At 47.8% G+C, this 17751-nt stretch overlaps 1 protein-coding gene across 1 annotated transcript; it reads right to left on the reverse strand.

Moving 5' to 3' along the window:
• Window positions 1-2742: 2742 nt before the first annotated feature.
• On the reverse strand, window positions 2743-16198 carry LOC308115492 (desmoglein-2.1-like). Its single transcript, XM_080473049.1, has 14 exons — window positions 16064-16198; window positions 14677-14814; window positions 14452-14607; window positions 13789-13927; window positions 13541-13710; window positions 7858-7992; window positions 7423-7608; window positions 6699-7246; window positions 6364-6506; window positions 6072-6293; window positions 5353-5592; window positions 5125-5258; window positions 4589-4924; window positions 2743-4492 (listed from the first exon to the last, which is right to left on the reverse strand). Exons 1-14 carry the CDS (start codon window positions 16151-16153, stop codon window positions 3440-3442), a joined length of 3690 nt encoding a protein of 1229 aa, XP_080329175.1. The 5' UTR covers window positions 16154-16198; the 3' UTR covers window positions 2743-3439.
• Between the last annotated feature and the right edge of the window lie 1553 nt (window positions 16199-17751).

The raw sequence follows: 17751 nt of genomic DNA on the forward strand, positions 1-17751 counted from the left end.
GAGAGAGAGAGAGAGAGAGAGAGAGAGGAATAGAAGAGAGAGAGAGAGAGAGAGAGAGAGAGAGAGAGGAATAGAAGAGAGAGAGAGAGAGAGAGGGGAATAGAAGAGAGAGAGAGAGAGGAATAGAAGAGAGAGAGAGAGAGAGGAATAGAAGAGGGAGAGAGGAATAGAAGAGAGAGAGAGAGAGGAATAGAAGAGAGAGAGAGAGAGAGGAATAGAAGAGAGAGAGAGAGAGGAATAGAAGAGAGAGAGAGGAATAGAAGAGAGAGAGAGAGAGGACTAGAAGAGGGAGAGAGAGAGGAATAGAAGAGGGAGAGAGAGGAATAGAAGAGGGAGAGAGAGAGGAATAGAAGAGAGAGAGAGAGAGGAATAGAAGAGGGAGAGAGAGAGAGGAATAGAAGAGAGAGAGAGAGGAATAGAAGAGAGAGAGAGAGAGGAATAGAAGAGAGAGAGAGAGAGAGAGAGAGAGAGAGAGGAATAGAAGAGAGAGAGAGAGAGAGAGAGAGAGAGAGAGGAATAGAAGAGAGAGAGAGAGAGAGAGAGAGAGAGAGAGAGAGAGAGAGAGAGAGAGAGAGAGAGAGAGAGAGAGAGAGAGAGAGAGAGAGAGAGAGGCAGACAGGCCAGAGAAGTACAAATACTAAGAAAAGTCTATGATGAGTGTTGGTCTGATGATGAACCAATCTCAGTCTGGAGTTTAAGGGCCGTGCCGTTGTGGGGGGGTCCTGGTGCTGTGGGGGGGGTCCCGGTGCTGTGGTGGGGGTCCCGGTGCTGTGGGGGGGGTCCCGGTGCTGTGGGGGGGTCCCGGTGCTGTGGGGGGGTCCTGGTGCTGAGGGGGGGTCCCGGTGCTGTGGGGGGGGTCCCGGTGCTGTGGGGGGGTCCCGGTGCTGTGGGGGGGTCCCGGTGCTGTGGGGGGGGTCGGGTAGTAGGACCGTGGTAACTCCACTCTGGGAGTCTTGGGTCTGATCCCCTGGATCCTGCTCCCCTCCTGTCAGGATCTGGTGGCTCCAGTAATGTTGTTACACAGAGAGAAAGAAAGAAAGACAAGAAACAGAAGCTCCAAATGTAGAGTTCCTCCCTTTAACGGGAGAGAGGAAATCCCCTCAGCAGTCGAGGCCTAGAGCAGCTCTACTTAGTGCTCCTATTTTATTCCTAATGAGAAGCTCTATCAAAGAGGAATGTTTTTAGTCTCCTCTTAAATAAACTAATGGTGTGGGCCCTTCGGACCGAGGCTGCTAGTTGATTCCAGAGTAAAGGAGCCATATGGCTGAAACTCCTGCCTCCTCTTTTACTTTGAAGGACCTTTAGGGATTACCAACAGTCCTGCATCCTCAGAGCCAAGGGCTCGTGGAGGGTGAGACCCTTCTAGAAGTTTCTCCATATAGGACGGAGCCTGGTGATGAAGAGTTTTAGATGTGATCAGAAGGATGTTGAATTCTATTCTAGATTTGATGTGAAGCCAGTGTAAGGATGCTAAGACTGGGGAGATGTGCTCTCTTCTTCCAGTTCTGGTTAGTAAACCTGCAGCAGCGTTCTGCTCTAGCTGGAAGATCCTAACAGAGGAGTTTGGACATCCTGACATTAGGGAGTTACAATCATCTCATCTTCAAGTCACAAAGGCAGGAAGCATTTGTTCTGCATCTTTGAAGGACAAGAAGTTTCTCATTTTTGCAATATTCCTTAGATGGAAGAAGGCTGTCCTGGAGACATGTTTAACATGGGACATAAAGGACAGATCCTGATCAGAAATAACACCCAGGTTCCTAATATCACTGTTAGAGGTTAAGGTAATATTATCTAAGGTAATCAGACTATCTGAAAAGTAATCCCTGAGCTTTTTAGGACCTAGGATTAGAACCTCAGTCTTGGATGTGTTGAGCATTAAGAAGTTGATAGACATCCAGGACTTAACGTCCCTGAGGCAGGACTCTAGTTTAACAAGTTGGTCGGCCTGATTGGCTTTAACTGATAAATAGAGCTGAGTATCATCTGCATAACAATGAAAGTTAATGTTGTGTTTCCTAATAATATTTCCGAGTGGTAACATCTAGAGATTAAACAATATCGGTCCGAGGACGGAGCCTTGTGGTACTCCACACAGGACCCCTTCATGTATTGAAGATTTGTTATTTACATGAACAAATTGAAAGCGGTCAGATAAATATGATTTAAACCAGTTTAAGGCTAAGTTTTTTAATGCCGACGCCATCTTCTAATCTCCTTAAGAGTATATTATGATGGACAGTATCAAATGCAGTACTAAGGTCCAGAAGAAGTAAAGCAGATAGAAGAGCTCTATCTGAGGCCGTTAGAAGGTCATTAGTAACTTTTAGCAGAGCAGTCTCTGTACTGTGGTTCATTCTGAAGCTGGACTGAAGGTCCTCTAACAGATTATTCTCCTGCAGATAATCCTGGAGTTGTTTAGCCACTACTTTCTCCAGAACCTTTGACAGGAAAGGAAGGTTGGAGATGGGCCTGTAGTTTGAGAGAAGGCTTGTGTCTAAGTTTGGCTTCTTAATGAGAGGTTTAATAACTGCTAGTTTAAAGGATTGGGGCACATAGCCTATTGGTAGAGACTGGTTAATAATTGCGAGTATAGAATTATTGATTAGTGGCAGTGCCTCTTTCAGAATTCTAGTAGGAATGTCACATGTCGGGTTTTTTATTTTTCATCTCAGAATATTTTTTCCAAGTTTTTTTCTATGATCAGAATTGTAACATGAACGACTCCGATCATGTGAACGATTGAAAAAAAAAGATTTTATTGACAATTTCACAGCAACCATGTAAAACCCGTCCGATTCAACCTGTTTGTAGTTAAAGTACTACTATTCCCAATCATTTTCCCGCCACCGTAAAAAAAGAAACGATTCCGTCCACCGAACGCAAAAATATCCAGGAAGACAAACGTGTCCCGAAGCTAACCTGGCTAATGCCGCTGCAAAAGGCTAAAGCGGCTAAAAGGCTAAAATGGCTAAACTGGCTGACGCTACTCCAAATAGCAAAAGCAGCTAAAACAGCTAAAAGAATAAAGTAGCTAAAAGGCTAAAGCAGCTAAACGGCTAAAGCAGCTAAACGGCTAAAGTAGCTAAATGGCTAAAACAGCTAAATGGCTAAAGTAGCTAAATGCCTAAAATAACTAAATGTCTAAAGTAGCTAAATGGCTAAAACAGCTAAATGGCTAAAGTAGCTAAATGGCTAAAGCAGCTAAATGGCTAAAACAGCTAAATGGCTAAAGTAGCTAAATGGCTAAAACAGCTAAATGGCTAAAGTAGCTAAATGGCTAAAACAGCTAAATGGCTAAAGTAGCTAAATGGCTAAAGCAGCTAAAGTAGCTAAATAGCAAAATGAGCTAAAACTGGTGCCATAACACCTGAAAATGATAACATGTTAAAACTTTCTACCATTTAATTTTTTACGTATTGTGCTTCCATTATTTCTGTCACTTCCTGCTTTGTTCCGCGCGCTCAACAACGTTAGCATGAATGGAGATATTAGCTAATTCTTCAACCTGGTTGGTTGGACGATTTGACGAAACGTCTGAATTCTCTGCAAAACATTTTCTCAATGACGAATTTACACAATTAGAAGTTAGCGTGTTTCGGCGGAACTGGTTGGAGCTAGCGTGCTCCGCTCCGCTAACAATGTTAAAAACAGCAAGCGAGCTAGTCCCCGGCTGACCTGCCCCCCCAATCCACGTTAGCTCTTTATCCCCCCTCGCTGCCATGCCTAAAACCCCCTGAGGGGGAGCAGCCGGGTTCACCAGGACGGCGCTGCAGGGAAGATTCCCCACAGACGCCCCCGGGTCCAACGTAACGACCCCGCCAGGACTCATCATGTCTTTCACTAGCATGTAGCTACCCCCAGGATTTGGCGCCAACATCGAGCTCATGGGGAGCAGAACCGTGGGGCTAATGGTGCTAGTGCGGGACGCTTCAGCCACCACGAGTCCGGGCCGATTCTGAGGACTGCCGAGGACATACAGGCCCGGAACCTGCACGGTGTTCGGAACGTACTGCACTGGAAGAATCGGGCTGGTGGCATAGTAAAAAGGCGGAGCCACAATGGAACGACGGAGGCTTGCAGCTCCAGCGCTGCCTACGCTAGCGGTGGTTAGCTTCTCAGTTTTCATGGTAGACTGATGCTTGTCGGGAACCGACGCGGGGACACTGGACAAGACCTCAGCAGACTGTGTCGTGAACGAACGCGCCTCAACCGAATGCGTCTCAACTGAGCATGCCTTGACTGAGCGCGGCTCCAGCGAACGCGGCTCCAGCGAACGCGCCTTGGCTACACTTGCATCCACCAAGCGGGCCTCTGGTGGGCAGCAGATCTCTGCTAGCGTCCTGAACATGGGGTCAAGGTCGGACAGGAAGTCGAGGTCGCCGTCGGGCTCCAGGATGCTGCAGCAGCCCACTGAGCCGGGGGTTGAGCGTGAACCTTCTGAGTCGTACTCCAACACGCTGTCCCTTGCTGCATCTGTGCATGCTGCTTTCTGAAAATCAGAACAAATTGTCAGCATTCACTCCTGCAGCTCATACGATCCCATTAGCCCCGCCCCTACACAGGTTTAGCATGTGAAAGTCGGTACCTGGGAGTAGTAATCCCGAAGCAAACCTTCCGGAAGCGTGAAGTCCTCGTACAGAGTGGTGGCGTGTTGGGCGCCGGCCGTTATCCGGCTAGCTGTAGCTCGATTGCTGTGGCGGTTTGACGTCTGCCGGGAGAACTCAAAGACGTTGTTCACGTCCTCAACGTCCTGAAAAAACTCCTGATGAGACTCACTGAACATCTCCTGCTGCGTCGCTGTGACAACGGCGGACGAGAAGACCTTAACTGCTGCCGCTGTCACCGCCGCTTCTACCGCCGCTGAAGTCTCTGCTTTTCTTTCAGTTCCCAACATGATGGGAACTGTTTGGAGGGGAAGTTCCTGAAAACATTGTTTAGAGACGATTGGTCAGTCTACATTGTCCCTCTGCGGTGGTAGTGTTCGGTCTGGTGGTACCTGGTCCTCTATGGGAGCTTGTGATAGTGTTCAGTATGTTGGTAGTGTTCAGTGTGGTGGTATCTGGTCCTCTACGGGAGCTTGTGATAGTGTTCAGTATGTTGTAGTGTTCAGTGCGGTGGTACCTGGTCCTCTCCAGGAGCTTCAGTGTGATAGGGTATCAGATGTTGTTTGGTGTCAAAGGGAAGATCAGTGAACAGGTCTGGAAAGATGGTGTCCGGTCCACCGCACTGACAGAAGAGCAGCAGGAGGGGCACCACTGTAGGAGGACAGAGGACAGAAGAGGTGAGACTCCACTGCAGAAAGATCATGCCCCTGCAGGAGCACGGGTCAACGATTGGATTTGGACTCACGCAGTAACAGGCACAGGGCGGCGAGCAGGAGAACCAGGAATGGCGCCGACAGGCCGGAGGACGTGGTCACCAGACGTTCTGCCCGCACTCCGCAGTGGTCTGTCCCCTCGCACTCGCACACGTCCACGGTGAAAGTCTCTCCAATGTCACAGGACACACCACCAGCATCTACCACTGCCACATGGAGTTTGTATGATCCGGGCCAGAGAACATCCCGAGAGCGGAACGCTGCCGTGGTTTCTTTAAAAAAACATTATTATTGGTAGTAGTTAGTGTTCCGACTGGTAGCCCAGATCCCCTGACCAATAGCCCCATTCCCCGGCCAGTAACCTTGTTCCCCGGACTGGTAGCCCTTTTCCTCTGACCGGTAGCCCTGTTCCTCCGACTGGTAGCCCTGTTCTTCCAACCGGTAGCCCTGTTCCTCTGACCGGTTGCCCTGTTGCCTGACCAGTAGTCCTGTTCCTCTGACCGGTAGCCCTGTTCCTCTGACTGGTAGCCCTGTTCCTCTGACCGGTAGCCCTGTTCCTCTGACCGGTAGCCCTGTTTCTCTAACTGGTAGCCCTGTTCCCCTGACCGGTAGCCCTGATCCCTGTCCGGTAGCCCTGTTCCCCTGACTAGTACCCCTGTTTCCTGACCGGTTTCCCTGTTCCTCCAACTGATAGCCCTGTTCCCCTGACCGGTAGCCCTGTTCCCCTGACCAGTAGCCATGCACCACGTACCATTGATGACCTCCACATCCCAGCCCCCCTGGGTCCGGTCTTGCAGGATTGTGAAGGTGAACGGAGCGCCGTTGGGGTCAGCGTCCTCGTCCACGGCACTCACATACACGGTGTTCTGGTTGGAGCACATGCTGCTTCGCGTGGCGCTTAGCGTCGGGCAGCGGTCGTTGGAGTCTTTCACCTCAATGGCGATCGTTCCCGTGGCGACCTTGGCCGGTAGGTCTGCAGATGGACCATCAAACCCAGACGTCAGAAGAGACTTTGGACGAGCGGGCAGAGCTGTTCTCCTTACCTTTGCTAAGAGCCAGAATCTTAGCAAAATATGTTCCGTTGACGAGGAACAGCGACTCTCTGTCAGGAACCTTGTTGAGTCGGATCTCGGCCGTTTCTTCATCGATGCTAAACCAGTTGTCCGGGTCATAGGACTTAGCGTAACTGCAATATTAGCCAAGAGATTTGATTGTTTTTAGCTTTTTAAGCTAGCTTAATTATTATATCAAGTATAACTGTTTTAGCCATGTTAGCATTGTTAGCCACTTTAGCGGTGATAGGCATGTTAGCATCATTAGCCACTGACGCTAGTTTAGCCATGTAAGCTGTTTTGGGGAAGTTAGCAGTTATACGTACGTGACGTCTCCGGCTACCTCTCCGGTGTCGGGATCAACTGCAGCGAACACAGTTAACACTGCGCCGTCTTCCGGCACCTTGTCCGGGTCCTCGGAGATGGGGACGATCTTGGTGTCGGGTCTGAAGGCGGGGCCTTCAGGAACGTTGTTGATTGCGATCTTTATGGCGTAGCTTGTCGCTGGCGCATCCGGCTTCACCTTTGACCCTGGGCTCAGCTGGAGCTCACCAGCGTCCACTCCAGCATCCACTCCCGCGTCCACTCCAGCATCCACACCAGCGTCCACTCCCACGCCCACACCGCCGTCCACACCGCCGTCCACACCGCCGTCCACACCGCCGTCCACACCTACACTGGCTTCCACGTTAGTGTCGATGCCGAGATCAACCCCCAGGTCCACTCCAGCTGAGGCTCCGCCCCCGGCCCCGGCCCCGCCCTGCCCCACCTGTACACCCACGTCCATCAGCACAGCATGACCCTCCACGAATGGCGCCACGTTCTCGATCAGTAGCCCCAGCTCCAGGTTCTGGACCTCCTCAAAGTCCACGGGCTGGAAGGAGAACCAGTCACAACTAAACTACTCAGAACCGGTCAGAACCAGTCAGAATAGTCACTACTAGTTAGAACCAGTCCGAATTGAACCAGTCAGAACTGTCAGAACTGGTCGGAGCCGGTCAGAACTGGTTAGAACCGGTCAGAGCCGGGAAGAATTGGTCCTCCACCCACCTTGACCAGCTTCAGGATGCCCTCGTTGGTCTCACGGTCGGTTTCGATGGAGAACAGTCCGTCCTCATTGCCCTTGGCGATGGTGAAAATGCTGAGCCAGTTGTCCGTATACTCCAGGTCTGCGTCCAGCGCTTTGATCCGCATCACCACCACATCCATCACGTTCTCGTCCACCGAGCCCGAGTACTGAGAAGATGGGTTAGCACTGGAGTTAAGGTTGCTAATGATGCTAATGAAGCCATGTTCTTGTCTACTGGAGCTAACACTGTAACGGTGCTAAATGCTAGTGAAGCTTACTGTGCTAATGCTGCTACGTGTGCTAATCCTGCTACGTGTGCTAATGATGCTAACTGAGCTACATTCAACAAGATTAGCTTAATAAACTGATTTCTAAGAAATTAAAGATCTAAAAACTGAGTTAGCAAGTTTTCATACCTCGCTTTGTTCCAGTGTTGGAATGTTGTCATTGATATCGAGGACTTTGATCTCCACTGTTCCGGTTCCTGTGAGCCCACCTGGCGACCCCCCCATGTCGGTTCCTTTGATCACCAGCTGGTAGAAGTCATGAGTCTGTCGGAGAAGAACTGAGCTCAGGGACCGTCCAGCGACAACGTGTGACATCGTTTGACGATAACTTGGGACGATAACTTGGGACAACAACGTGTGACGATAACATCTAATGACAACGTGTAATGATAATGTGTGACGATAATGTCCAATGATAACATGTGACGATAACATGTGACGATAACATGTGACGATAACATGTGACGATAACATGTGACGATAACGTGTGATGATAACAACGTGTGACGATAACGTGTGATGATAACGTGTGACGATAACATCCAATGACAACGTGTGACGATAATGTGTGATGATAACTTGTGATAACGTGTGACGATAACGTGTGACGATAACGTGTGACGATAACGTGTGACGATAACATCCAATGACAACGTGTGACGATAATGTGTGATGATAACTTGTGATAACGTGTGACGATAACGTGTGACGATAACGTGTGACGATAATGTGTGATGATAACTTGTGATAACGTGTGACGATAACGTGTGACGATAACGTGTGACGATAACGTGTGACGATAACATCCAATGACAACGTGTGACGATAATGTGTGATGATAACTTGTGATAACGTGTGACGATAACGTGTGATGATAACAACGTGTGACGATAACTTATAATAACGTGTGACGATAACTTCTAATAACGTCCAATGATAACGTGTGACGATAACGTGTGACGATAACGTGTGACGATAACGTGTGATGATAACAACGTGTGACGATAACTTCTAATAACGTCCAATGATAACTTCTAATAACGTCCAATGATAACGTGTGACGATAACGTGTGACGATAACGTGTGACGATAACGTGTGATGATAACAACGTGTGACGATAACTTATAATAACGTGTGACGATATCTTCTAATAACGTCCAATGATAACGTGTGACGATAACGTGTGACGATAACGTGTGACGATAACTTGTAATAACGTGTGACGATAACGTGTGACGAAAACGTGTGATGATAACAACGTGTGACGATAACGTGTGATGATAACAACGTGTGACGATAACTTATAATAACGTCCAATGATAACGTGTGACGATAACGTGTGACGATAACGTGTGACGATAACGTGTGACGATAACGTGTGACGATAACATGTGACGATAACGTGTGACGATAACATCCAATGACAACGTGTGACGATAATGTGTGATGATAACTTGTGATAACGTGTGACGATAACGTGTGACGATAACGTGTGATGATAACAACGTGTGACGATAACTTATAATAACGTGTGACGATAACTTCTAATAACGTCCAATGATAACGTGTGACGATAACGTGTGACGATAACGTGTGACGATAACGTGTGATGATAACAACGTGTGACGATAACTTCTAATAACGTCCAATGATAACTTCTAATAACGTCCAATGATAACGTGTGACGATAACGTGTGACGATAACGTGTGACGATAACGTGTGACGATAACGTGTGATGATAACAACGTGTGACGATAACTTATAATAACGTGTGACGATATCTTCTAATAACGTCCAATGATAACGTGTGACGATAACGTGTGACGATAACGTGTGACGATAACTTGTAATAACGTGTGACGATAACGTGTGACGAAAACGTGTGATGATAACAACGTGTGACGATAACGTGTGATGATAACAACGTGTGACGATAACTTATAATAACGTCCAATGATAACGTGTGACGATAACGTGTGACGATAACGTGTGACGATAACGTGTGACGATAACATGTGACGATAACGTGTGACGATAACATCCAATGACAACGTGTGACGATAATGTGTGATGATAACTTGTGATAACGTGTGACGATAACGTGTGACGATAACGTGTGACGATAACGTGTGACGATAACGTGTGACGATAACGTGTGATGATAACAACGTGTGACGATAACTTATAATAACGTGTGACGATAACTTCTAATAACGTCCAATGATAACGTGTGACGATAACGTGTGACGATAACGTGTGACGATAACTTATAATAACGTGTGACGATAACTTCTAATAACGTCCAATGATAACGTGTGACGATAACGTGTGACGATAACGTGTGACGATAACGTGTGACGATAACGTGTGACGATAACATCCAATGACAACGTGTGACGATAATGTGTGATGATAACTTGTGATAACGTGTGACGATAACGTTTGACGATAACGTGTGACGATAACGTGTGACGATAACGTGTGACGATAACGTTTGACGATAACGTGTGACGATAACGTGTGACGATAACGTGTGACGATATCTTGTGATAACGTGTGACGATAACGTCCAATGATAACGTCCAATGATAACGTGTGACGATAACGTCCAATGATAACGTCCAATGATAACGTCCAATGATAACGTGTGACGATAACGTTTGACGAAAACGTGTGACGATATCTTGTGATAACGTGTGACGATAACGTCCAATGATAACGTCCAATGATAACGTGTGACGATAACGTCCAATGATAACGTCCAATGATAACGTCCAATGATAACGTGTGACGATAACGTGTGACGAAAACGTGTGACGATATCTTGTGATAACGTGTGACGATAACGTCCAATGATAACGTCCAATGATAACGTCCAATGATAACGTGTGACGATAAGGTTTGACGATAACGTGTAACGATAACGTCCAATGATAACGTCCAATGATAACGTGTGACGATCACGTTTGACGATAACGTGTGACGATAACGTTTGATGACAACGTGTGACGATAACGTTTGACGATAACGTGTGACGATAACGTGTGGCGATAACGTTTGACGATAACGTGTGACGATAACGTGACGATAACGTGTGACGATAACGTTTGACGATAACGTGTGACGATAGCGTGTGATGATATCTTGTGATAACGTGTGACGATAACGTTTGACGATAACGTTTGACGATAACGTTTGACGATAACGTGTGACGATAACGTGTGACGATAACGTGTGACGATAACGTTTGACGATAACGTGTGACGATAACGTGTGACGATAACGTGTGACGATAACGTTTGACGATAACGTTTGACGATAGCGGGTGATGATAATGTCCAATGATATTGTGTGACGATAACGTGTGACGATAACGTTTGACGATAACGTGTGACGATAACGTGTGACGATAACGTTTGACGATAACGTGTGACGATAACGTTTGACGATAACGTGTGACGATAACGTTTGACGATAACGTGACGATAACGTTTGACGATAACGTTTGACGATAACGTGTGACGATAACGTGTGACGATAACGTGTGACGATAACGTGTGACGATAACGTTTGACGATAACGTTTGACGATAACGTTTGACGATAGCGTGTGATGATATCTTGTGATAACGTGTGACGATAACGTGTGACGATAACGTGTGACGATAACGTGTGACGATAACGTGTGACGATAACGTTTGACGATAACGTGTGACGATAACGTGTGACGATAGCGTGTGATGATATCTTGTGATAACGTGTGACGATAACGTGTGACGATAACGTTTGACGATAACGTGTGACGATAACGTTTGACGATAGCGGGTGATGATAATGTCCAATGATATTGTGTGACGATAACGTGTGACGATAACGTTTGACGATAACGTTTGACGATAACGTGTGACGATAACGTGTGACGATAACGTGTGACAATAGCGTGTGATGATATCTTGTGATAACGTGTGACGATAACGTGTGACGATAACGTGTGACGATAACGTGTGACGATAACGTTTGACGATAACGTTTGACGATAACATTTGACGATAACGTTTGACGATAGCGTGTGATGATATCTTGTGATAACGTGTGACGATAACGTGTGACGATAACGTGTGACGATAACGTTTGACGATAACGTGTGACGATAACGTGTGACGATAGCGTGTGATGATATCTTGTGATAACGTGTGACGATAACGTGTGACGATAACGTGTGACGATAACGTGTGACGATAACGTGTGACGATAACGTGTGACGATAACGTTTGACGATAACGTGTGACGATAACGTGTGACGATAACGTGTGACGATAACGTGTGACGATAACGTGTGACGATAAAGTGTGATGATAACGTCCAATGAGAACGTGTGACGATAACATTTGACGATAACGTGTGACGATAACGTGACGATAACGTGTGACGATAACGTGTGACGATAACGTGACGATAACGTGTGACGATAATGTGTGACGATAACGTTTGACGATAACGTGTGACAATAACGTGACGATAACGTGTGACAATAACGTGTGACGATAACGTGTGACGATAACGTGACGATAACGTGTGACGATAATGTGTGACGATAACGTTTGACGATAACGTTTGACGATAACGTGTGACGATAACGTGTGACGATAACGTGACGATAACGTGTGACGATAACGTGACGATAACGTGTGACGATAACGTGTGACGATAACGTCCAATGACAACGTGTCCCGATAACGTGTCACGATAACGTGTGACGATAATGTGTGACGATAATGTGTGACGATAACGTGTGACGATAACGTGACGATAACGTGACGATAACGTGACGATAACGTGTGACAATAACGTGTGACGATAACGTGTGACGATAACGTGACGATAACGTGTGACGATAATGTGTGACGATAACGTTTGACGATAACGTTTGACGATAACGTGTGACGATAACGTGTGACGATAACGTCCAATGACAACGTGTCCCGATAACGTGTCACGATAACGTGTCACGATAACGTGTCACGATAACGCCCGATGATAACATTTGACAATAGCGTCCAATGATAACGTGACGATGACATGTGACGATGATATGTGACGATAACGCCACATAACGTGTGATGATAACATCCAATGATAACATGTGACAGTAACGTTCAACAATAACACACAACGATAACGCCAAATGATAACATGCGACGATAGCATCCAAAGATAACGTCCAGGATAACGTCCAGGATAACGTCCAGGATAACGTCCAGGATAACGTCCAAGGATAACGTCCAGGATAACGTCCAGGATAACGTCCAAGGATAACGTCCAAGGATAACGTCCTGGATAACGTCCAAGGATAACGTCCAGGATAACGTCCAGGATAACGTCCAGGATAACGTCCAAGGATAACGTCCTGGATAACGTCCTGGATAACGTCCAAGGATAACGTCCAGGATAACGTCCTGGATAACGTCCAAGGATAACGTCCTGGATAACGTCCAGGATAACGTCCAAGGATAACGTCCTGGATAACGTCCAGGATAACGTCCAAGGATAACGTCCAGGATAACGTCCAGGATAACGTCCAAGGATAACGTCCAAGGATAACGTCCTGGATAACGTCCAGGATAACGTCCAAGGATAACGTCCTGGATAACGTCCAGGATAACGTCCAAGGATAACGTCCAGGATAACGTCCAGGATAACGTCCAAGGATAACGTCCAAGGATAACGTCCTGGATAACGTCCAGGATAACGTCCAGGATAACAACATTGCACAACACGTGTTGTTGGACATTCTCGTGGCGCCGGCCTCACCTCTCGGTCCAGCGTGGGTTCTTTGACGTAAAGTTTTCCTGTCTTCTCCTCCAGCGTGAACATGAGTCCAGAACCTCCTGGCTCCTGACTCACTATGCTGTACGAGATCTGAGAGTTGATGCTGCCCTGCTCGTCGTCATCGTTTCCCTCCAGCTGCATCACCAACGTTCCTGAAGACAAACCACAAAGTCGTCCATGTTCTGTTGTTTCAGAACCGGTAATGGACTTTCACCAGAACATTGGAGAACCTTTCTTGCTAGCCTCGCTGATGTTGCCGGAGTGCAGTTCAAAGTACGGCGCGTTGTCGTTCTCGTCCAGCACAGAGATTGTTAACGGGATGTTGTCTTCTGCCATGGAACCATTCAGGTACCGTGCAATTCCCATGAGCTGTGGTGACAGGGTGACAGGGTGACGGGGTGACGGGGTGACAGGGTGACTGGGTGACGGGGTGACGGGGTGACGGGGTGACTGGGTGACGGGGTGACGGGGTGACGGGGTGACGGGGTGACTGGGTGACGGGGTGACGGGGTGACGGGGTGACGGGGTGACTAGGTGACGGGGTGACGGGGTGACGGGGTGACGGGGTGACTGGGTGACGGGGTGACGGGGTGACGGGGTGACGGGGTGACTGGGTGACGGGGTGACAGGGTGACTGGGTGACGGGGTGACGGGGTGATGGGGTGACAGGGTGACGGGGTGACAGAGTGACAGGGTGACAGAGTGACAGGGTGACAGGGTTACTGGGGCATTAGCGGGGCGTTAGCATTGTGTTAGTGGGATATTAAGCGGGTGTTAGCATGAGCACTGTGTTAGCATTAGCATGGTGTTAGACTACCTGGTATGACGTGGTCCAGCATCTCAGTGAGACGGACGTGTAGCAGGGTGTTAGCATTAGCACAGTGCGAGCCTACCTTGTATGATGAACACTTTTCGCGGTCCAGCATCTTGGTGATGCGAACGTGTCCTGTCACATGATCGACCATGAACAGGTTGTACGGCGGCCTGTCGGCTCCGGGCCCGGTGATGAAATACTCCACCACTTCCTGTTTGTCCTTGTCAGAGCGGATCTGCACAGAAAACACATGAGTCGGGAGCAGCTAGCTAGCTAGCTAGGTATGGCGGGGCGCGGCGGCGACCTTGGCGATGAAGTCCAGGTGGGTGTAGTCAGTGTTCTCACGCAGCTTGGACGGAGGAATCAGCCACTCTCTCCTGATCCTCCTGGAGGAGGGGTGGACCCCCCCAGAGTCCGGAAGGTTCTGGACCCCCGAGACCAGCTGAAGACACAGAAGCGGGTCAAAGAACCAAAACAACTTCCCTGAAACACAAAGTTACTGTTTTATTAAGGTAGTTTTACTTTATTGATTTTATTTTAATAGTGCTTGTTTGTTTTTTGCCTTCTTTTTTCTTTGTCTATTATTTAGGTGTTTTTATATTCATTCATTCATTCATTCATTCATTTTCTTCCGCTTATCTGTTTCCGGGTCGCGGGGGTGACAGTCTGAGCACCGTCACCCAGATCACATCGCACCATTTAAGAACCTTCCTGCAGGTGGAGAGCCCACAGGAAGGTGGAGAGCCCACAGGAAGGTGGAGAGCCCACAGGAAGGTGGAGAGCCCACAGGAAGGTGGAGAGCCCACAGGAAGGTGGCGCCCGGGCGTGGGACACGAACCCACTACCCTGAGATTGTGAGTCTCATGCTCTAGGGGACTGTTTTTATATTATTATCAATAATATTATGTCTTTTGTTTTTGTGGGGTGGGGGGGGCCACCATATCTTTCCTCAAGGGGGCGTGGTAGGCAGTGTGCAACCATATTTTTCTTCAGGGAGAACCCCGGAATGTGACTGAAAACATAACTGAGCCTCTAAAGTGCCACGAAGCAACGTTCTCCTTGTGTCTGAACACTGAAAGTGATGGTACAGTCGGGGAGTGAGTCCGACCCTTCTACCCTCACACCCTCCCCGGAGCCCTCCCATCCTCATAACCTTTAAGGCCCCCCCTCCCATAGCCCTCCTACACTCTCACCCTCCTACCCCAACTGAGTGATTGGAGTGATTGAGCACGCTGAGGCTGAGTGACTCCTACCTTCCTCACACACTAAACCCCCACCCCCCCCCCCCCCCCCCCCCCTCCCAACCCCACCCCCACCCCCACCCCCCGGGGAAATGATCAGTTGTGGTTCAGCCGGTTTCCAGTTGGACGCTATAATGTGGAAAAGCCGGCTTGACAATCTTCAAACTTTGGCTGCTTTAGAAGATTCTCTCTCATGAACACGTCTGGGACGACGTTACGTTAATAACACATTAATAACACGTAAATTACACAATATTTAGAATATATACAATTAAAAGTGTTAAAACTGTAAAAAGAAATTGTTAAACAATTTTAAAATGGATCAATATTAAAGGAAACAGATGACTGGAGAGTTCTGGAGAGTTCTGGAGAGTTCTGGAGAGTTCTGGAGAGTTCTGGAGAGTTCTGGAGAGTTCTGGAGAGTTCTGTAAATGTGTGTATAACACTCACCCTTTCATCCTGGAGCAGCAAGAGGAGCAGCAGGGGGGGCAGCAGGGGGCGCAGAAGGGGGGGTGGCAGGGGGCGGCAGAACCAAGCCATTCTGCAGCAGAACCCAGATCACTGGGAGAACTCCGGGACGACTGTACACCAAGCTGAACGGAAACGCTTATCAACTAAGGGAGGCGTTAACCCCCCCCCCCCCCCCCCCCCCCCCCCCCCCCCCCCACCACCACCACCACCACCACCACCACCACCTCCCACCCCCCTGGGGCCAGAAGCTGGAGCGTGAACAGACATGCCGAGGGTCAAACCGTCTTCAAACTCTCACCAAAGCTGTAGACGTCGGTTATGGAAGAACCAAACGCTTCATGCTTATTTGTGTGAATGCATACTGAGGACGTATATCAGCATGATGTTATCATCTGCTCTCCTGTTACCGCTCATATTCCTGAATGCTCAAACTGGGTTCATGAGCGACTGACGTACACACTTTGAAGTTTTTACATTAAAGGAAACATCAGAATGCTAGTAAACGGCCGTAAACCAGCACGTCGTCTGCGTACGTTGATATTCTGTCATCGTCGGTTGTTAGAGAAACAAAACGATAGAAATCATCGTTCCGAAGCTTTATACCTGAAAAACAAGAATAAGGTTTTTTTAGCAGCGTAACAGTGAATGCCCAGGAACTTGTTTCCACAGCAACAGTCCAACAGGGTTTTAATGTTAACGTGTCGGGGAGGTTTTGTGTTTCTATGGTGTTTGAAGCGTTATGGTTTTTTACTTCTTTGTTTCTGTTTTATTTTGAGTTTGACGTGTTGTCTGCTTCTTCCATATATAAATACTGTACTTCATTTTTACTATCTTGACTATAAGATCTCCAAATGGTGAAGAGTGGGAGTGGTTTTCAATATTTTCCACGAAACTAGAATTGTTTGGAGCTGCATGTTACTGATCTAGAAAAACCACATCCAAAACAAATCAGTGAGGTTGTATTAATGAAGGGTCACAGATGCAATTCACATCTATTTTAATACATTTTTATCTGTTGTGACTTTTTAAATGATTTATTTCCCATAGAGTTCCCGCTCTAGACATTTTATACATCTTGCTTATTTGATCATTTTTAGCTCGGTGCCTCTTTACTGCCGCTCAGGGTTTCCTCACAGTTCCAGCTCTTCTTTCTTCTCTTTCTTCCTTTTTGTTTTTCCTTCTTTCTTTTCCTTGAAGCTCTTCTGCCTCTTTTAGCTGTTTGAACTTATTTAGCTGTTTTTAGCATGCTTGATGGAGCCACTAGGAGGAGCTGAGGAGCCATTAGTAGCTGCAGACCCACTAGGAGAAGCTGTAGAGCCACCAAGAGCTGAACAGCCACTAGGAGGAGCTGAAGAGCCATTCGTAGCTGTAGAGCCACTAGGAGGAGCTGTAGAGCCACCAAGAGCTGAACAGCCACTAGGAGGAGCTGTAGAGCCACTAGGAGGAGCTGAAGAGCCACCAGGAGGAGCTGTAGAGCCACTAGGAGGAGCTGTAGAGCCACTAGAAGGAGCTGTAGAGCCACGAGGAGCTGTGGAGCCACTAGGAGCTGTAGAGCCACTAGGAGGAGCTGTAGAGCCACTAGAAGGAGCTGTAGAGCCACGAGGAGCTGTAGAGCCACTAGGAGCTGTAGAGCCACTAGGAGGAGCTGTAGAGCCACTAAGAGTTGT

Source organism: Lipophrys pholis (assembly GCF_963383615.2).
Source record: "Lipophrys pholis genome assembly, chromosome: 10".
Lineage (NCBI taxonomy): Eukaryota > Metazoa > Chordata > Actinopteri > Blenniiformes > Blenniidae > Lipophrys > Lipophrys pholis.

What these genes read in the sequence shown, in the direction of transcription:
- LOC308115492 (XM_080473049.1), bottom strand. Translation starts at nt 16,153, where the DNA reads ATGGCTTGGTTCTGCCGCCCCCTGCCACCCCCCCTTCTGCGCCCCCTG. An exon ending in TGCTGCTCCAGGATGAAAGG is followed by an intron (nt 14,815 to 16,063) that starts GTGAGTGTTATA and finishes CTGTGTCTTCAG; the next exon opens with CTGGTCTCGGGGGTCCAGAA. An exon ending in AAAAGTGTTCATCATACAAG is followed by an intron (nt 13,928 to 14,451) that starts GTAGGCTCGCAC and finishes CTGTCACCACAG; the next exon opens with CTCATGGGAATTGCACGGTA.